At 45.4% G+C, this 22169-nt stretch overlaps 1 protein-coding gene across 1 annotated transcript; it reads left to right on the top strand.

The window, feature by feature from the left end:
- The first annotated feature begins 5747 nt into the window (after nucleotides 1–5747).
- LOC146355488 (vomeronasal type-2 receptor 26-like) lies at nucleotides 5748–14563 on the top strand. Its single transcript, XM_084832563.1, has 3 exons — nucleotides 5748–6763; nucleotides 7464–7507; nucleotides 13601–14563. Exons 1-3 carry the CDS (start codon nucleotides 6732–6734, stop codon nucleotides 14509–14511), a joined length of 987 nt encoding a protein of 328 aa, XP_084688689.1. The 5' UTR covers nucleotides 5748–6731; the 3' UTR covers nucleotides 14512–14563.
- Nucleotides 14564–22169: the final 7606 nt, after the last annotated feature.

The raw sequence follows: 22169 nt of genomic DNA, 5'->3' as shown, positions 1-22169 counted from the left end.
AAGTCAGCCGTGATAGGCTACGTTAATCGTCACGTAGCCTATCACAGGTGACTTTAAAAAAAAAAGCGCATACGGCTAATGGCGGCCCCCATAGGGAGCCGCCATTCGCGTTCCTTATTTGTTCCCTGTAGTCTACGTAAAAATTTACGTAGACTATGGCAAAAATAAGGACAACGCAAATAGCGTTGCCCTTATTTTCGCCGTAGTCTACGTAAATCTTTACGTAGATTACAGGGACCAAATAAGGAACGCAAATGGCGGCTCACTATGGGGGCCGCCATTTACGTACGCGCTTTTTTTTTTTCAGAGTCACCCGTGATAGGCTACATGACGATTAACATAACCTATCACGGCTGACTTTGCAGATCTAGCTGTGATAGGCTAAACGTAAGGTTAATCGTTACGTAACCTATCACAGGGGCATTTGTTTTGTTTTTTTCTTTTGAAGTTTGCGGCCGGGGAGACGGGGCGCTTCTCCCCGGCCTGAATTTCAGCCGGGCAAGGTGGGAAGCCTCCCCTCCCCAGCCTGAACTTCGGGGGGAGCAGCGAAGCGCCTCCCCCCCACCACGAAGCAAGCTGCGAGACCAGGTAAGTGACTTTCGTGCATCCCTAGAAATTTTGCAACAAGAAGCTCATGATCTGAGCCACAGTCAGCTCTCAGTCTTGTTTTGACTGACTGTATAGAGCTTCTCCATCTTTGGCTGCAAAGTACATAATCAATCTGATTTCAATATTGACCATCTGGTGATGTCCATGTGTAAAGTCGCCTCTTGTGCTGTTGGAAAAGAGTGTTTGCTATGATCAGCATGTTCTCTTGGCAAAACTCTATTAGCCTTTGTCCTGCTTCCTTTTGTACACCAAGGCCATGCTTGCCTGTTATCCCAGTTATTTCTTGACTTCCTACTTTAGCATTCCAATCCCCTATGATGAAGAGGACATATTTTTTTGGTATTAGTTCTAGAAGGTGTTGTAGGTCTTCATAGAACCGATCAACCTCAGCTTCTTCGGCCTCAGTGGTTGGGGCATAGACTTGAATTACTGTGATGTTGAATGGTTTGCCTTGGATTCGTACTGAGACCATTCTATCATTTTTGAGATTGTACCCCAGTACTGCTTTTCCCACCCTTTTGTTGACTATGAGTGCTACTCCATTTCTTCTAAGGGATTCTTGCCCACAGTAGTAGATATAATGGCCACCTGAATTAAATTCGCCCATGGTTGTCCATTTTAGTTCGTTGATTCCCAAGATGTCGATGTTCAATCTTGCCATCTCATGTTTGACCACCTCCAGCTTACCTTGATTCATTGATCTGACATTCCAGGTTCCTAAACAATATTGTTCTTTACAGCATCGGACTTTCTTTTCACCACCAGACATATCCACAGCTGAGTGTCCTTTCGGCTTTGGCCCAGCCACTTCACTCTTTCTGGCGCTATTTGGAAATGCCCTCTGCTCTTCCCCAGTAGTATATTGGACACCTTCTGACCTGAGGGGCTCATCTTCCGGCATCATATCTTTTAGCCTTGTGATAAGTTCCATGGGGTTTTCTTGGCAAGAATACTGGAGTGGGTTGCCATTTCCTTCTCCAGTGGACCACATTTTGTCAGAACTCTCGGCCATGACCTGTCTGTCTTGGGTGGCCCTGCACGGCATAGCTTATGGCTTCACTGAGTTACGCAAGCCCCTTCGCCACAACAAGGCAGTGATCCATGAAGGGGATTAAGATAGTAGAGGTATTTAAAATATATTTAAAATGAATCATGCAGCAAAAAAAACAACAACCCATGTCCAACATTCTCTTAAAAAGTCTAATTGTTCTTTAAATTTAGGGCCTAGAAGCCCATGAGACCAAAAGCCCATCTGAAGTGGCACATGTCATTCTATTCAAAAGGCTCTCTCTTTCATTCTCCTTCTAGCCCCCATTTTCAACTCTTTTCCCACACTATCCAAAACATTACCATTCTCTTGGTTTTTCATAACTACAGAATATTATCTCTACGCTCTGAGAGTAGTTGTATATGATGGCTTCCTTGTTTTGGATTCCTTGTTTTGGGTTCCATCTTCTCTAGGCACCAATTTAGAAAATCATGTCCTTAGCCGTGCAAGCCAAATATACAAGCAGACATGTTTTGAGAAAGCAGGAGAAAGTTCAAATCATTCAATTCATGACTCATCATGGTATCACATAGGCCAACTTCCACTGGTATGAAGCATGTACCACTTATATTTATCCATTCAGGGTGCAGTCCTATGGAGACAGACATCAGCCTCCAAACATCTATGCCAATGCAGGGCAGCCAGAGCACAGAGGGGATCCTCTCCTACGTGCTCCAGCCACCCTGCGTTTTCTGCTAGATGCATGATTTTGCACGTCCTGCTGGTGTCATCAGAGCAGGAGCGGGGAGGCTGTGTCGCGCATAGGAAGCCTTGCAAGGAGGCTTCCACGGTCTCCTCCCCTCCCTGCCCCCGGGACCACACCCTTTTTGCCCATTCCAAATGCAGAGAAGATGCCGGCACAGAAAGAATTGCGCCTGCTACGAGGGGGAGGGGGAGAGGAGTGCAGTTCCCAGAAACCAAAAATTCCTATGACTCTTTAGACAATGTCTAGTGGCCATAGGACTGCTCCCTTACTGATTTCCATCCTTCCCCATGTGGGAGGGTGAGGTGATGCCTCAGTGTCAGTTTTCTGAATCTAATCACTTATTCAACCTATTAGTGGGATGAGACTAGGGATGTACGAAAGTCGCTTACTGTTTCGTGGATCTGCTTCACGGTGGGGGGGAGGCGCTCTGTCCCTCCCCCCGGAATACTCGATGGGGGGGAGGTGCTCCGTCCCTCCCCCCGGAGTCCTGCCCAGCCGGTTCCGCTCCGCGGGGATTCCACGGAGCCACCAGCCAGCTCCGCCCACAGCCGGACATCCAGCTGCTGGGCAGCAGGGACGCAAATGGCAGCGGCCGTAGCCGCCGCCGTTTGCATCCCTGTACTTAACCATGAGAGGCTACATAAATATTTACATAGCCTATCACAGCAAAGTAAAAAAACACGTACGCAAATGGTGGCGGCTATTTGCTGCCATTTGCGTGCGCGTTTTTTTACTTTGCCATGATAGCCTACATAAATATTTACGTAGCCTATCACGGTTAAGTACAGTGGCAGGTGGGCGGCAGCAGGTGCGGTGGCAGCGGGGGCGGTGGCAGGGGCGGCAGGAGCGGCTGGTCTCCTGGCCGGCCGTGGCTGGGCGCAGCATATGCAAACGGCGGCGGCTACAGCCGCCACCATTTGCATTCGCTATTTTTCACCGTTCTAGCCTATGTAAATATTTACGTAGGCTAGAACGGCTAAAAATAGCAAATGGCGGCTGCCATAGCCAGCGCCGTTTGCGTATGCTCTGCCGAGCCTTGGCTGGCCAGGAGACCAGCCGCCCCTGCACCCACCGCACCCGCCCCCGCCCTGCCGCACCCGCCGCCACACCTGCCGCCACCGCCACCGCCGCACCTTCCGCCCACCAAACCTTTCGCCGCTGACGCCACACCTTCCGCCCGCCGCACCTTCCACCACCCCCATCGCCGCCGCACCTGCCGCCCCCGCTGCCCCCACACCTTCTGCCCCCCACACACCTTCCGCCGCCGCCGCACCTTCTGCCGCCCCCACTGCTACGCCACCACCACCACACCACCGAAGCCGCCGCTGCATCCACCACATCTGCCCCAGGTAAGCTTCATCTCAGGGGGTTCCGCGGGGCGGGGGGACAGGAGGCCATTCCGCCACAGATTCTGGGGGGCCAAATGCCAGTGCATTCAGCTTCACTGGAATCCGTGGCGGAATTCTCCGCCATCCCTAGACGAGACTTTGCCATGAGTTCTGCACTGCATATTTGAGTGGTGTGACTCAAGCTTCAGCACCAATTCATTATCTGACAATGGTCCAATGCATTTTGACTAGTGGCCTTCTTTGGGGCAATGTGGACATGGGTGACCTGACAGACATTATTTACTTTAACTTCTAAAATGCCTTTGACAAAGTCCCTCATCCAGGACTTCTGAGAAAATTTAGCAGTCACAAAATGATAAGAGGAGAGGTCCGCTAATGGATTAGTAACCGCAGAGTAGGAATGAAGAGTAAATTCTCACAATGGAGGAATGTAAAAAGGGGAGTCCCACAAAGACCCGCAGGATCCACTGCTTTTTATGTCATTAATAAATGCTCTGGAATTAGAAGTGAGCAGTAAGGTGGCCAAGTTTGCTGAGGACACCAAATTATTTAAGATGGTTAAAACAAACAGGGATGCTTGTTTTAACAAACACCCCTGTTTGTTAAAAGGATCTCTCCAAACCAGGAGAATTGGCATTAAAATGGCAAATGCAGTTCCACATGAACAAATGTAAAGTGATGCACAGCAAATGTTCCCAACTTTACATATGCTCTGATGGGATCTGAACTAGTTGTCCTTCTGTGGCTGGTTCAGGCTCAGCTTAGGTCAAATTATGGGGCAACTACATTAGCAAGTTAGCAGACAGGCAAAAGGGTCAAACACCGTTTTATCAGCCCAGCAAGAGGGCAGTTCAAAGCAGTTGGTAAGCAGGGAAAGGTCAAGCCAATAGGATTACCAGGCAAGAAAGGAGAACTCAAAGAGCATTCACAGAATTCGAAGTCTGAGGCACGGCCAAGGTCAAAACATATGCATGCAGTCCAACACAAATGTGGTCCAAAGAGCAGATTCTAGCAAGAGTCCGAAGGTCAGCAGCACAGAGTATCAGCCAAGAAGCAACAGAGGTCAGTCAAGAAGCAACATCAGGGAAGCAAAGGTTCAAGGCACCGGAGCTGCAGAAAGATATTGTTCCAGCAGCTAGCAAGTTCCAAGTGAAAGCTTATATAGCCAGAGCTTCCAGAGCCCCACCCAGCGCTTCTGTAAGAAGTCTCCTCATGAAGAGGGTCCTACACTCATGTGGAGCTTTTCTTTGTAAATAGGCACTCCTCTTCATAGGGATTCCTCTGACCTGCCTCTTGAGATGACAACAACCTTGGGGGGCTCTGCCCCCTGCCTCTTGTGCAGATGGACCTGCCACCATCTCCCCTGAGGGACCAGGTTCTACCTGGTCTTCTGGCATGGGCTATTCTATGTTGTTCTTCATCTCTGGGATCTCTACCTCCTCTGAGGAGGAGGATTCCTCCAGCGGGGGCATAACACTAGTGGTGACTGGCCATGGAAGAGATCTTAGAATTGTGGTGGAAACGCTCAATGAAAATGTTGACCCAGTGTGCAGCTGCTGTAAAAAAGGAAAATTCCATGTAAGGCACAATGAGGAAAGGAACTGAAAATAAAATTGCAAATCTGTGGTGCAACCACACTTAGAATATTGTGTACAGTTCCGGTCACCACACCTAAAAAATGATATTGTACAGTTGGAAAAAGTGCATAAAGGAACTGTGGTGCTGGAGAAGGCTCTTATGAGTCCACTGGACTGCAAGGAGTTCAAATCAGTCAATCCTAAAGGAAATCAACCCTGACTGCTCATTGGAAGGACAGATGCTGAAGCTCAAATATTTTGTCCACCTAATGTGAAGAGAAAACTCACTGAAAAAGACCCTGATGCTGGGAAAGATTGAAGGCAAAAGGAGAAGGGGACGGCAGAGGATGAGGTGGCTAGATAGCATCACCTATGCAATGAATATGAACTTGAGCACACTCCGGGAGAGGGTGGAGGACAGGAAGGCCTGGCGTGCTATGGTCCATGGGGTCACGAAGAGTCGGACACAACTTAACGACTGAACAACAACAACAAAATGATTAAGGGGCTGGAGCATCTCCCCTTTGAGGAAAGTTTACAACAACTGGAATTGTTTATCTTGGAAAAAACGGTTAGTAAAGTGAGGTAAGATGGAGGTGAATAAAATTATGCATGTTGTGGAAGAAGTGGATAGGGAGACAGTTTTCTCCCTCTTGCATAATACTAGTAGAAATCAAGGTTAAGGTTATCCTATGAAGCTGAATGGTGGGAGATTCAGGTCATATAAAAGGAAGTACTTCTTCATACAGGCCATCTTTAAACTATGGAATTTGCTACCACAAAAGATAGTGAAGGCCACCAATTTGGGTGGCTTTAAAAAGGGAATGACAAATTAATGGAGGACAAGGCTATCAATGGCAAATAGTCATGATGACTATACTACCTCAGCTATCAGAGGCAATATGCCTATGTACACCATGTTGCTGGGGAATATGGGTGTGAAAGTGCTATTGCACTCATGTCCCATTTCTGGGTTTTCCACAAGCAGCTGTTTGGTCACTGTGTGAACAGAATGCTGGACTAGACGGACCCTTGGTCTGATGCAGTACTGTATTGCTCTTCTGGTGTACCAGAATTTTGGCATACCCTTTGCCCCTAAGGAAGACAACTGCCTTAAACACATTGGGCAATCTAATTCATTTCCCATCAAGCACAAGCCTCTTCTCTTGCTCCATCATCACAAACACTGCCCTCATAAAATAGCCAGGGGTCACATGATGATAAAATCAGGTGTGGGAGTAAAGGTAACCTGTTTGCCCTTTCCAACCATGTAAACAATTTCCATCGATATAAATGAAACCTCCTAACTGACAGATTTTGCTTGATGTGCCTTCTCTTTATGGTTAGACCATGCCCTTTTCCAGATGCACTGAAAGTTGCCAGCCTGGATACATCAAGTTGATTAAGGAAGGAGAGCCGATCTGCTGCTACGATTGTGTCCCATGTACAGAAGGAACAATCTCCACTCAGGAAGGTTGGTGATTCCATAGCAAGAAGCTGCCCTTGTGGAATAAAGCAAACATCCACTGACACATGTTCTGGGAAGATTTGAGAGGAGCGGTTCGGCAGTTGTTAAGCTTTCCCTGCCGCATGAAAGCCTCTGGCAGAAACTGCTGGCAAAGTTATGTCAGGCATGCTCAGTTTCACTCTGAAGCTAGAATGCTGCCCATGTTTTCAGAGGCATTCTATTATAGAGGGCTCCTGTGTGCCATGATTATTTCTGTAGTTTGGGAATGTGACCTCTCAAGGTGAGACTACTCATTACTACATGGATTGGGACCCTAGCTGGGGGGCGGGGGGGTAGGGAGACTAACTATCCCCCCTGCTCTTGTCCCAATCTGGATCAGCACCCCCCCTTGATGCCTCCAAATTAGATTGCAAAAATGGCATCCATTTGAATTGCAGACGTAGGGCAAAAGTTAAACCCCTACCCAGCACTCTAGGATCTCGATCCAGATGAGGTACCACGAGCTTGATTTTGAGTAAAGGGGGGGGAGGAAAACCCCCTACCTACTTCTTTAAAGTAACATGCAGCTAGAGCCTCGGGGAATTTAGTGGGGCAGGGCATGTGTAGAATGAACTGGGGGGTGGGGAGCAGAAGGATCAGGGCCTCACACCACTTTCTGAAAGCAGAAATGCAACACAGGGACCCTAATCCTTGCTCTTATTTTCAGAGTGGTGAGAAAAGGACACACAAGGATCACGTCTCACACTACAGGTAAATTCACACATTACGCTGAACTTGCATTCACATTCTGTACACACTTATAAGGATGGCTATGAAAATCTAGCCTCACTCAGTCATTCTTGTCGTGTGTAAGCTCTACACATGAGGAAATCATTTATGTTGCCTCAGGCCGCATGGAGGAATGGCAGGATAGAAATACAAAATTAATAAGAAGCTCATTAAGATTTTTTTTAATTTATTTTTATTTTATTTTTATAAATGAAATAAATACCAACAACATAATCAAAACCTTCAGTTTCCAACATTACAGTATTCTGAGGAAGAAAAAGGGAGGATAGCAAGAGAAGGAAAAAAGAGAGAGAAAAAAAGAAAAAAGAAAAAGAATTATATCTAAACTTCAATAAAAGCAAACCAAATATCCAAATATAAATCCAATTGCAGATTATACCTATACAGCACTCTTCCAAACATTGCAAGTATTATTAAATCTTCAATCTGCTGCACCATAAATGGTGAACCTTATCTTTCAGTGTCATAACCTTGGTCTTATAGCAAATTATTATTATTATTATTATTATTATTATTATTATTATTAAATTTATTAATCGCCCATCTGGCTGGTCACCCAGCCACTCTGGGCGATGTACAACATACAATAAAACAGTTTAAAACAATAAAATTCTACAATAAAAACATTTTCTAAAATACCCTAACCCACCCCAAATGCCTGCCTGAACAACCACGTTTTTAATGCACGATGGAAGCTCATTAAAGAGGGGGCATGACGGAGTTCCCCAGGGAGGGAGTTCCACAGAGTGGGGGCCACCACGGAAAAGGCCCTCTCCCTCGTCCCCACCAGTCTAGCTGTCCTGGCTGATGGGACAGAGAGAAGGCCATCCGAGGCTGATCTTGTTAAGCGGCCTGTCTGGTGCTGCTGGAGGCGCTCCTTAAGATATGAAGAGGAGAAGGTCATTCAGATTTTTAATAAGAACCAAAGTTCACCAGACCCTGCACACAACAGCCACATTGTATTCTGGGGACAAAGGTAATAGGAATATTTAACTTAACTAATCCACGATTCAGTTTTTAATCTTCTGTGAACTGAGGCTGCCTTATGCTAGGGATGTACAAATCCCTTACCTGGCCCCATTCCAGGGCATCTGTGGTGGGGGGGAGGCGCTCCATCCCTCCCCCCAGAATCCTCCCCGGCTGGCTGCGCTCCACAGATATTTACATAGCCTATCCCGGCAAAAGGCAGCGACACAAATGGCGGCCGCTATGAAGGCTGCCATTTGCAGCCGCAGCAGCCCAGCAGCGGCCAGAAGAGGAGCCGGAGCTGCCGCTGCCACAGCAGCAGCATCTGCCTCCTCCGCCGCATCCACCACCAGGTAGGCTCCGTCCCAGGGGGATTCCGCAGGGTGGCGGGGGGGGATTGCCCCGTTCTGCCTCGGACTCCAGGGCAATCTTTAGAATCCAGCCTCATTTGAGTCCATGGCGAAATTCTCCAACATCCCTACCTTACGCTGAGCGAGACCGTTGGACTGTCATTGGACCAACATTGTCTACATTGACTGGCAGAGACTCTCCATTGCCCCAGTCCTTCTATCTGGGATCCTTCTAAAGTGGTGATGCTCAGACTGAACCTGCAACCTTCAGAAGAAAGGACATATCCCCTTCCACTGCATGCAAGGAAAGTCCTGCTGGTTCCCATCAATGGGCCATTTTGTCTACCATCCCATTTCCCACAGTGACCAACCATGTACCTCTCAGAAGCCCATGAGTAGGACATGAAGGCAAGAGTCCTTTCCTGTTGTTGCTTCCAGCAGCCAACATTCAATGGCTCTGTACATGAAGGTTGCATAGAGCCATTCTAATTACGAGCCACTGACAGACCTACCCTCCATCCATTTATCTAATTCCTTTTTTAAAGGTAGAACCATCACCTCATATTGTGGCAATGAATTTTGAAATGTGGCCTTCTTTGATCTCTAATACATGAAAAGAACCTCAGCTACAAATTTGCGCTCACTACAAACATAGAAAGGCAGAATAAAAGCAATTCATAACTCTGTATTGACAAGAACCATTGTACAGGACGAACTAGTGGAAGAGTCTGCTTAGAAACAGAAAAAAGTGCAGACTAGCTTCCCTTTGGGCTCGGTTTAGGCTCACGTTTTAGCCATAAAGACCAGTTAATTAAATAAAGCAAGTTTAAGAGTTCAGCTTATCATTTAGTTTGATAAAAGACACACACCAAAAAAAAGACTCAGTCCCTGCAATCCTCATCCTTCCCAAATCACCTACCCTTTGTCTGCTGTCCCCTCCAAGGACCCACTGAATGGAGCATCTCCCCTAAATAGGTCCCCCATTCACTATTCTCTGTAGTCTTCCTTCTGAAATAGGAATCTCCATTCCTTTGGGGGGCAATTAACCTACATTCCCTGCCACTGGAAGCTAGTGCTCATCAGGAGTTCACACACAGCCTCCCTAGCTTTTCAAATGAGGCCCTCTAATCAGATTGGCTGCAGCAGCAGTTGGGCCTACCTGTATAAGGAGGCAGGCTTGCAAGGGACCCAGCTCTCCAAGCGCAAGGAGCCCCAGTGACAAAGTGTCTCAGCCCCAGTGACAAAGCATCAGCAAACAAGCGAGTTAAACACCTGTGCAAGTTTAGCAATAGGGCAAGGAAGACAGGGTAGTCGACTTTCCCCTCCCTATGCATAGTAAGTAACTATAAATAAATAATTATAAATACATTCCTGACCGTCTCCTAGTAACAACTATGTTTTCCGGGTAAAACACACCCAAATAAAAGACCAGTTATGAAGGCAGAAAGCCAGCAGGGCTCTGGGGCCTATCCAGTGAAAATACTCTTGATTGCCCAAATGTAGAAGGGGAGAAAGTAGGCCATGAGTACATGGTAGAACATGAAAACCAATCACAAAGGCCTAAGTGCCATAGCAAAACATGCACATGCCAATGATATCTTGGGAGGGACAGCATGTAGGTGGTTCTATGCAAATGCTAGAAGCCTCCGAGCTAAAATGGGAAAGTTGGAGTGCCTGGTTTTAAATGAGAACCGGCATATAGTGGACACTACAGAAACAGGGTGGAATGGAGAGAACCAGTGGGATACGGTCATCTCTGGAGATGAACTCTATAGGAAGGACAGGGAAGGTTGTATTGAGGGAGTTGTTGCTCTCTACATCAAAGAGGGCATAGTGTTGAGCAGACTAGAACACCTAAAGGGGGTAGGCTGTTCCACAGAAGCACTGTGGGTGACAAGACGGGGCTCTAAAACTGATTTAGTGCTAAGAATGTGCTATCGTCCCCCAGACCAGAATGCTCAGGGAGACCTTGAGATGGAAAAAGAAACCAGGGAGGCCTCCAAATGAGGAAGTGTTGTAAGGATGGGTGACTTCAGTTACCACCAAATTGACTGGATAAATGCATGTACCAGTCACAACAAAGAGGTTAAATTTCTCGATGCCCTAAAGAACTGTGACCTAGAACAGTTGGTCATAGAACCAATCAGAGAGGAGGTGACCTTGGATTTAATCCTAAGTGGTGTCACCCAGGACCTAGTATGAGATGTAAATGTCATTCAACCATCTGGAAGCAGTGACCACAGTGCAATCAGATTTAATCTATATTTAAGTGGAAAATTGCCCAGGAATACCAACAGTCACATTTGACTTCAAAAGAGGAAACTTCTCTAAAATAAGGTAACTGGTGAAAAGGAAGTTGAAAGGGGGAGTCAAGAGGGTTAAATCCCTTCAAAATGCTTGGACTTTACTGAAAATCAGCATAACAGAAGCTCAGCTAAAATGTATACCACAGGTTACACAAGGTAACACCAAGTCCAAGAGATCATCAGCATGGTTAATGAGCAGTGTCAAGGAAGATATTAGAGAAAAGAGGGCTTCCTACGGAAAATGGAAGTCTTGCCCAAGTGAGGAAAATGAAAGGGAGCACTAGCTTACACAAAGACGATGCAAGCAGACAATAAGGGAAGCAAAAAAGCAGTTTGAAGAGCATATTGCTTACAATATCAAGGCCAACAATAAAGAATCCTTTAAATATATCAGAAGCAGGAAACCAGTTAGGGAGGCAGTTGGATCACTGGATGACAATGCAGCTAAAGGAGAACTGAAGGAGGACAAGGAGATTGCAGAGGAGGTGAACGGATTCTTCTCATTGGTCTTCACTGCAGAAGATATAGGACAGATACCTGTACCTGAACTGATGTTTTCAGGAAGGGACTCTGAGGAACTGAGGCAAATAGTGGTGACAAAAGATGAAGTGCTCAATCTTACTGATAAACTGAAATCAAATAAATCATGGGGCCCAGACAGTATCCATCCTAGAGTTCTCAAAGAACTCAAATGTGAAATTGCTAATCTTGTAACCAAAATATGCAAGATGTGCCTAAGATCAGCCTCTGTACCAGAGGACTCAAAGATGGCCAATGTAACACTATTTTTAAAAAAAAATGGATAGGGGGGGATCCAGGAAACTACAGGCCAGTTACCTTAATGTCTGTTCTGGGTAAATTGGATGAAAGCACTATTAAAGATAAAATTAGTAAGCATATAGAAGGACAAGACCTGCTGGAAAAGACTCAGCACAGCTTCTGCAAAGGTAAGTCCTGTTTCACTAACCTTTTAGAGTTCCTGGAGAGTGTCAATAGACCTGTGAATGGGGTGATCTGGTACACATTGTCTACTTGGACTTCCAAAAGGCTTTTGTCAAGGTCCCTCACTGAAGACTCCTCAGCAAAATTAGCAGTCATGGAATAAGAGGACAGATCCTCTTATGGATCAGTAACTGGTTAAAGAACAGAAAGCAGAGAGTAGGAATAAATGGTAAATTCTCTCAATGGAGGGATGTAAATAGTGGCGTCCCACAGGGATCTGTAGTGGGCCCAATGCTTTTCAACTTGTTCATAAAAGATCTGGAATTAGGAGTGAGCAGGGAAGTGGCCAAGTTTGCCAATGACACCCAATTATTTAGGGTGGTTAAAACAAAAAGGGTTTGTGCAGAGCTCCCAAAGGATCTCTCCAAACTGGGGGAATGGGTATCCAAATGACAAATGTGGCTCAGTGTAAACAAGTGTAAAGTGACGCATGTTGGGGCAAAAAAAAAAAAAAAACCTTCCAGTATAGCCTGATGGAATCTGAGCTAGTGGTGTTCATGAAACAGATCTTGCGGTTGTGGTGGGCAACTCAGTGAAGATGTCAATCCAGTGTGCAGCTGCTGTAAAAAAGGCAAACTCCATGCTAGGCATAATTAGGAAAGGAAGTGAGAATAAAACTGCCAGTATCATACTTGGAATACCACATACAGTTCTGGTCCCAAAACCTAAAAAAAAAATATTGTCAAGCTGGGAAACGGGTAGAAAAGGGCAACGAAAAGAATCAAGGGGCTGGACCATCTGCCCTCTGAGGGAAGGTTACAATTGATAGGGTTGTTTAGCTTGGAAAAAATTAGGGTAAGGGGAGACATGATAGAGGTCTACAGAATTATGCATGGTGTGGAGAATGTAGATAGGGAGACATTTTTCTCTCAAAATACTACAACCTCGGGTCATCTCATGAAGATGATGGGTGGGAGATTCAGCACAGATAAAAGAAAATACTTCTTCACACAGCACATAGTTAAACTATGGTATTCGCTACCACAATGTGTAGTGATGGCCACCAACCCGGATGGCTTTAAAAGGGGGTTGCATAAATTCCTAGAGGAAAAGGCTACCAATGGCTACTAGTCCTGATGGCTCTGTGCCCCAGAATCAGAGTCAGTAAGCCTATGTACACCAGTTGCTGGGGAACATGGGCAGGATGGTGCTATTGCACTCATGGCCTGCATGTTGTTTCCTGGTTGACAGCTGGTTGGTCCCTGTGAGAACAGAATGCTGGACTAGATGGAACCTTGGTCTGATCCAGCATTGCCTTTACTATGTTCTTTTGTTGGTTGTTCATGTACCCCACTGTCCCTCACCTTGCTCCTTTCGCATATAAGCTCTCAAAAATACCAGCATACATTTTACAAAATGTAATAGACCACAGACTATTATGGCTGTAAGGTAGATGCTAATCACACTGAAGTCCCTCTTGTTCTTTTCAGATGCCGACCAATGCAACAAGTGTCCAGATGATCAGCATCCAAACAAAGACCGGGATCAATGTGTTCCTAAGCTTATCAACTTCCTCTCCTACAAAGAAACTCTGGGAATCATCCTAGCTCTCTTTGCCCTATTCTTCTCCATAACCACAGGTCTTCTCTTAGGCATCTTCATTAAATACCATGAAACTCCAGTAGTCAAAGCCAACAACCGTGACCTCACCTACATGCTCCTTGTCTCCCTCCTGCTTTCCTTCTTGTCCGCCTTTCTATTCATTGGTCGGCCCCAGAAGGTGACCTGCCTTCTCCGACAAACTGCCTTCAGTATCATCTTCTCAGTTGCTGTCTCTTCTTTGTTGGCAAAAACTGTCACGGTGGTAATAGCATTTATGGCTACAAAGCCAGGGAACAAGATGAGGAGGTGGTTGGGGAAGAGTTTGGCAAACTCCATTATAATTTCTTGCTCTAGTGTTCAAGTGGGCATCTGCATGATCTGGCTGGGAATCTTTCCCCCATTTCCAGACTCTGACATGCACTCCCAGCCTGGGCAGATCATCCTGCAATGTAATGAAGGGTCTGTCATCATGTTTTACATCGCCCTTGGCTACATGGGCTTTCTGGCTGCCATCTGTTTCACGGTGGCTTTCCTAGCCAGGAAGCTGCCTGGGGCATTCAATGAAGCCAAGTTGATAACTTTTAGCATGTTGGTGTTTTGCAGTGTTTGGATGTCCTTTTTGCCAGCCTACCTGAGCACCAAGGGGAAATACATGGTGGCCGTGCAGGTCTTCTCCATCTTGGCTTCCAGTGTGGGGTTACTGGGTTGCATCTTCATCCCCAAATGTTACATTATTGTACTGAGGCCCGATCTGAATAAAAAACAGCATCTCAGGATGGAAGCTGAAGATGGCATCTGATTGTACAAACCATTTTTATACAACATGGTGATAATAAACCCATTATACCAGCCCTGGGAGTGAACTCCTTTTGAAAACTCTTCTAATAAATCTGTCTTCCCTCCAAATGCATCAGAAAAGAAGCTAGTCTTGAATGACCATGACAACTGCTTGACATGACAACAACCAGCACAAGCCATTTTCTTTTAAAGATTTACATGCAGTATTTTAACACCACCTTAGTCCTGAGTAGAATCATGCTAACAATCATACCAATATTAATTATGGATGTGCACCAAATAAAATATTTCCTTCAGGTCCCACTTTGGTGCCTCAGGAAGCAGGTTGCTTGCACTTGGATCTGCCTCACTTCATACAATCGAGACTTCATATGGCCCATAGACTATAATGGAGATATTAAGACATGGCTACAAATTGAAAGTTGCAGCTCTTGTTCCCTTTTCTAATGGGACAAAGCTAGGGATGGTGCGGGCGACCAGCTGGGGCTCAAAGTTCACTGATTTCGTGCTGGCTCGGCCTCCCAGATGCCAGTTAGGGATGGGGGAGAATTTCTCCCCGAAACTTCGGGGGGGCCGGGTGCCAACGTATTTGGCCCCCCCGAAGTAGTTTTGGGGAGAAATTCTCCGCACCCCCCGGGATGGGACTTACCTTTCCCAAATGTCGCTCCCGGTGGCGGGTCACAGCGGCGGGTCGGCAGGGCTTCGACAGGGGCAGGGGCGGCAGCCGGTCTTTTGACCGGCTGCCGCCGCCGCCATTCCAAGAAAAGTAAAAAAAAAAAAACACCACCCCCGTGATAGGCTACATGACGATTAACGTAGCCTATCACGGCTAGATTTGCAAAGTCAGCTGTGATAGGCTACGTAAATCGTCACGCAGCCTATCACGGGTGACTTTGAAAAAAAAAAAAAGAAAGCGCGTACGCAAATGGCGGCCCCCATAGGGAGCCACCATTCGCGTTCCTTATTTGGTCCCTGTAGTCTACGTAAAGATTTACGTAGACTATGGCAAAAATAAGGGCAACGCTATTTGCACTTTTTGCACGAAAATAAGGGCAACGCACTTTTTTTTTTTTTAAAGTCACCCGTGATAGGCTACGTGACGATTAACATAGCCTATCATGGCTGACTTTGCAAATCTAGGCTATGTTAATCGTTACTTAGCCAATCACAGGGGCGTTTTTTTATTTTTAACTTTGCTTGTAATGGCGGTGGCGGCAGCCAGTCAAAAGACCGGCTGCCGCCCCCGCCCCTGACGAAGACCTGCCGAACCGCTGCCGGGACCCGCCGCCGGGAGGGACATTCGTGAAAGGTAAGTCCCATCCCGGGGGGTGGGTGGGGGGCGGGGGGGCGGAGAATTTCTCCCCGAACAACCTTCAGAGGTCCAAATGCATTGGCACTCGGCCCCCCGAAGTTTCGGGGAGAAATTCTCCCCCATCCCTAGTTGGCACTCTGGCATCAGCCCTGAACTCAGGAGGATGAAGGCCTCCTCCACATTCCCAGGGCAGGGTGAGGAGGAATCACCCACAGAGATCCCAGGAGCTAATGTCGATTGTTTCAGTTTTACTGGCATAATGTCAGCTCCGGTGTATCGAATATGTTTCTTCAGCAATGCTCAGTCAAAGTATGCTGGCAAGCACATGATTGGTAACTCTTATATACTAGATGCAGCATTATGGCATGTTTTAATAGGGAAGGACCCCCTCTTTCCACAATATCCCCTTCAAACTCCTTAAACATTACATTAGAGTGGTCCAGGCATGGGTAAGGCCAACCTCGGGCTAGGCCAAAGAATTAAATCAACCCCATTTTCCATCTGAGTGTATTTATTCAGAAACCAAGCAGATGAATTCAGAAATTTTTGACTGTTTTCACATGAAGCTATACATCAAATTAACTCCCAAGGCAATTCAGACTTCGTTGAACTACTCCACACTGACCAATGAAAAAAAGCAACACTACAGAGTTGTGCAAACCTGTTTTTTCCCTGCATGCAAATCTGCCCATAAAACCACACAGAGAGTCAGTGACCTTGCACGAGTGATTTTTCCTCCCATATAATGATACAGAGTTTATTCCCTCCATGACTGTATGGTGCTGAAGAGTCAGATAACTCAGGTTTATCTAGCGGAAGAAAGGAGAGAAATGCTTACTGAAAGAGTATTATCAATTGAAACGAGAATATGAAGCACTTATCAGTCAAAAGAAAAGTGCCAAAGAGAGAGAGAGAAATGGAACCCACTAATATGTGCCTCACAAAGGGATAGCCAATTATTCTGGCATCGTGTTTTGGGGGCCTTGTCAGAGCGCCTAGAACATCCCGCCTATTGTATTTTCATTCCAATGATGAATGGGGAAAGACACTATTCTGCAGTTCTTCACCATACTAACAACTTCTATTTACATAGTTTACATAGAGATTATATTCCTATTTTTAAGAAGGATGACTGGCTGAATCGAGCTAAGTACCATCCCATCAGTCTTCTTTCAGTTACTGGGAATCTATATATGAGGTATTTAAAATGTAAGTTATTAACCTGGACGGAGCATAAAAAGTGCCAACTTCCCGCTTACACGGAATTCTTTTCATAATCAGAAGGATCCTGTATCTTACAGTCAGAAATTCTCATTATTATTATTATTATTATTAGTAGTAGTAGTAGTAGTAATCACAGAAGCTTCCAGTGCTTTTTTAAAAACACTTTTGAGTGAGAGAGATAGATTGAAGTTGTATGCAAGCCTACTTCTTTATTTATTGCATTTTATTCTGCCTTTTAGCTCAAGTCTCCCAAGGTGACTTACAAAGTAAGGGAATCAGAAAGCCCCTGTCCACAAGCTTACATTCGAAAAGACAAAACATGAAAGGAAAGGGGATTGGGCGGGAGGAGGAAAACATGCTGAACGCCAATGGGAAGTGAAGACAATTCCTGCCTGCAGGTTTACAACCTAAAAAGACATGACACAACAGGAAGAACAGATGGGGAGGGATCGGGCTTCGGATAGGATGCCATCCTAGGCACCGTCAGGCAGAAAGAAGTTCTACACCTCCCAGCACACCCAGGCCCCCATCCAGCAGGAGTGTTGTGTCTCATTCTCATCTCCCTCAGCACAGCCTTCTGGACTGGAATTTATAGGCCACCTTTAAGGGCAGAACACTTAAGGGTAGAACTTACAGGATTTTTCTAAAAATACAAAAGTATACAAATGGACATTTAACTTCTTCCTGTATTCCAAAGGCAGCTTCTCTGTGTAATTCTGAGAATATCACGTGTTATTTTAATTATGATCATTATCACTGATGTTATGGTTTGGGGCATGGGGGTCAAGGGTTCCTGTTGGCTTCCAAGGGATATAATCATTATTATCATAATTAAGTACAAAAGATGCCTATACTTTCTCCTGAGCAGTCCAGTCCTTACTTCTTACAAGTAAGTTATGCATGATCCAGATAGCTTCAGCTATTGGGTGGTACAGAAATAAACAAACAAGCAAACAAACAGATAAATAAATTTCTACCGTGCTGTCTCTGAGCAGGCCTGCTCTGGTGGATGCTTTATGATGGATTTTTGGATGCTTTCAGATCAAAAGCATGGATGTTGGGAGGCTCTCAGAATGTGTTCCTATATTCCAAAGGTAGCTTTTCTATGTGGCTCTGACAGTATCACATCGTATTTAACTGTGAACAGGGTTACTATGGCTGTGTGGACTCCCTGCTCCCATTCATCATCTGAAAGTCACCTGTTTCTCTGTGAAATGGGAGTTATTGCTGGAACAGGGGAAGGTGGATGCAAAGGAGTCCTTTTGTGTGCTTATGTGATCCCCCCCCCAGCCTGTTTTGTGCCTCAGTTTTCTCCTTCTGCGATATGGGTAGGGGATTCAAAGACTGCTCCTCATCCACTCATCCCCCTTGTCACTGCCTCTCATGATCCCTTGGCTCTGCCTCTGCTGACTTGCCCTCTGTCCCACCATTCAGACTGGCTATCAGCCTCCACTGTATGATCGTCATGTTTAAAATTACGCCCGGTTAGAGGAAGTGGATAGGGAGACGTCTTTCTCCCTTTCTCAAAATACTAGACCCAGAGTCATCCAAAGAAGCTGATTGGTGGGAGATTCCCGACAGGTAAATGAAGTCCTTCTTCACACAGTGTGTAGGTAAATTATGGAATTTGCTGCCACAAGATGTAATAATGACCACTAATTTTGAAGGCTTTAAAGGAGCATTGGAAAAATTCATGGAGAAGAGTATCAAGGGATGCTAGTCCCGATGGCGATAGCTGTGTCCAGTATACAGGTTCTATGCACAGGAGTCTACTGTTCCTCATTAGATGCTTGTATACTCAGAATTCTAGTCAACTTAGATGTCGGCAGCAGGGACAGGTTTCTTATCCAGTCCCTGGTGCAAGGCGTGTAAGACAGGGTTGTATTTGGGGCCCTTTTCTTTTCAATTTATTTTTGCACGATTTGGCCTCTTGTCTCTGTAATGTTGATTCCCATGCTCTCAAGCTGTCCAAGGCTAAGATACCTCCACTTTTGCTGCTGCTGCTGCACTGCTGTCACTTTGCAGAACTGGGTTCAATCGCTTATTGTCTGCATTGGTGAGTTACTGATGGTCAAGTTGTTCCGAGAACAGTTTGACCATCATCTACAGCAAGTCCAAAGTTTTAGCGTTCTCAAAAGCCCATAAACAATATAAATGGGCTTCAAATGGTAACAGCATCAAGCAAGTCTCCCATATAAAATACCGAGGCATACAAATGCAGAGCACCAGATTCTGGTCTGAGCAACATAGGCAGGCAATTGATTCAGCCAACCTTTGCCAGCAGCTGAGCTCAAGAATTTCTTTCTGCAAGGTGGTCAGTTCATCCCCTCTGCAATTCAACTTTCCAAAGCGAAGACTCTGGCCAGCTCACTCATGGCATTCCTGTTTGGATGTCGGATTCTATTCCCAAAGGGAAGGACTCCAGTCTGTATTTGTTAGGAAGGTATTGGGTCTCCCTTCTGGTGTGGCAAACCCAGCAATCTATCTGGAAGTGGTATCCAATCTGCTGAATGCAAGGTATGGATTGATGCCTTGAAGTGGTGGTGAAGTTTATGCTTTCTAGCAGTTCCTGATAACCATCTCTCCTTACTGCTTTTGGATTCCTATGTTGTCTGCTGGATGAGAGCAACTGAGAAGAATCTACATAGGCTAGGCTTCTCTGCGGAAATCGTGGGCAATGATGGGCTTCAGAAGGCCCAATTTCTTGTTGTTCAAAGACTAATCGATGTAGAACTACAGCATCTGAGAACTGCTGCAAATGAAGCTTGTTCTCCATTACTTTATACTAAATATAATAATTCTAAAAAATATGGAATCACCGCAGCTCCACATCTGTATACACTACCCTTTCCAAAGTACAGCAGAGCATTTGCTCTTGCCTGGTTTAGTGTGCTGCCATGGGCACTATTAAATGGACGAATTAGTAAGATCCCCATTAGTGAACAGCAATGTTTCTGTGGTGCTGGAGGAACAGAATCAGTTGAACACATTTTCTTATATTGCAACTTCTATAGGGAATGCAGAAAAAAGCTGATCTCCCCACAGTTAATAGCCTTCTCTGGAAGCAGCTCCACCCCTTTGGAGCTTGTTCAAGGGATGTGACTTCTTGTGTCCTTGGAAGGGTTTCTCATGGTTTCAGTGCAGACCAGGAAAAAATATTTTCTTGAGAGAAGGAACATCGCATTTTGTTCTTGTACTGGTTTTAATTGTGTTTTACATGTTTCCTATTGATTTTGATGATCTGTGACCCTGATGCATTGTTGTTGGTTTTATTGTTGACTTTTACCTTTTTCATTGTTTTTGTATTTTTTGCACTTTTAATATGGTAATGGTTGTAATGTATTGTATTGTTCTAAGGCGCCCGGGGGGGGGGGTCTGCCCTGAAAGGGGGCCAAGAAATAGTTTAAATAAATAACTAAAATAATACATGGATTCATCCATTCACTAATTTCACTGACATATTGTAACACTAAATACATCAAGAATTTGTTTTTGTTTTTTCCCTGAAGGTCGGTTGAATTTTGCCACAACTCATGTCTTTAGTAACTCCTATATCATGAACATATGGGATTCCAGACATAAGGGCTGTATTTATGGAGAAGGATAAGTTGTAGTTTCCCAGTAATCTCTTTAAATTCCTTGAATGCCAGGATGGCACCTGCCAAGTAGTCCAAGTGTGAGTAAACCAGCCCAAGGTGGGCCAAAGAACAACATCATCTTCAATGTCCAATATAAATTTTGGTGTATATTTATTCATGAACTAAGCAGGAACAAGTTCAGAAATGGTCAGTTGTTTCTAAAAAATAAAATGAAAGGTGAAGTTAACTAGCTAATGCCAGCCAAAGCTTGTTGAGCTGCTGCCTCCCTGAATCATGAAATAGTATTACACCGATGAGTGCTGCAAACATGTTTTCTCCAGATGAGCACCTGCCCATGGAGCCAGACAGAGAGAGTCAACAAGTTTGCAGAAGTGATTTTTGCTCTCTGATAATTACACAAATCATGGTTATTTATTCCACTTCTCACCAACGCCTGAGGGATGTTGATGTCCAAAGATCACTTTTGAAAATGATGCCAGGAACCTCGAATCAAGAGCAATAGTTGGTGACTCTTCAGACCTGCACTTGAAACACTGGTGCATAAATAGCTCCTGAGCCTCTGGGAGCCTGCGGGGAGATGCAGGGAAGGAAGGGCCTGTGCCAGTGTGAGGTTTCACATCATCAACTTCTAGGTTGGCCAAGCGGCTGCGTCAATGCGTCATACATTACAGAGGACAATCTTCCATTTTGGAGAGCTAGCAGAGGACAGTCCTGCATTTGAAAGTATTCTCTCTCAGATGACGTGTCCAGATCAAGTCTGCTTTGAAAATGAAGAACCACAAGGAGGGAGAGAGGACGCAGGGGCCTTGAAGGTCCCTAGCAATACAACCTGGACAGCTAACTGAGTAGGCACACAGGTCACCTAGGCAGTCTCTTCACTATGATGAGATGTCTTATATTTCCATTTATACAATAGGTATTATTTCTGCATCTGTACCTAGGCATATAAAATTGCACATACAAATAATTTTGTCCTCTTTTTTTGCAACCTGTAGCTGACCACCCGATGGCCCCTTCATTGCCGAGGCCACTCCAGACCACAGCTTCATTAGTCAACGCACTGAAGCGGTGAGAGACGCTGGCTCCTAAGTCATTGTTTGTCAGACCAGTCACAGGGTTTCGTGTCTCTGTGTGCAGACACAGGGGAAACGGAAGGGGACTGTGGCTGAACTTCCCAGCATGCTGTGGCTATTGCTTATTCTCTTGCTCCATGTTCCATGTGGGATGCTGAAGACAAAATGCCCATTGAATGGGATAAATGAAGAAAACAGACCATTTAATTTTAACAGGCCAGGAGAGTACCTGATTGGTGGGATCACATCTACAGCAAACACTGCATTTGGTCCATTCGTTTTCTTGGAGCCTCCCTCTACACAATTTCCCATGTAAGTGATGATGTGCCTAACTCTGAATTCCTATTCTCCAGAGTTTCCTTTTTAGCAGAGGGGACACAGTGAAGCTCTCCTAGGTACATGACCATGAGGTACATGGGTACAAAGGGAAAGGGAGGGGGAGTGTAAACCT

Source organism: Heloderma suspectum, chromosome 2, assembly GCF_057233095.1.
Source record: "Heloderma suspectum isolate Gila_16-S chromosome 2, 16-S_ref, whole genome shotgun sequence".
NCBI classification, from domain to species: Eukaryota; Metazoa; Chordata; class Lepidosauria; order Squamata; family Helodermatidae; genus Heloderma; species Heloderma suspectum.
This window is presented reverse-complemented; position numbering and strand designations above follow the sequence as displayed.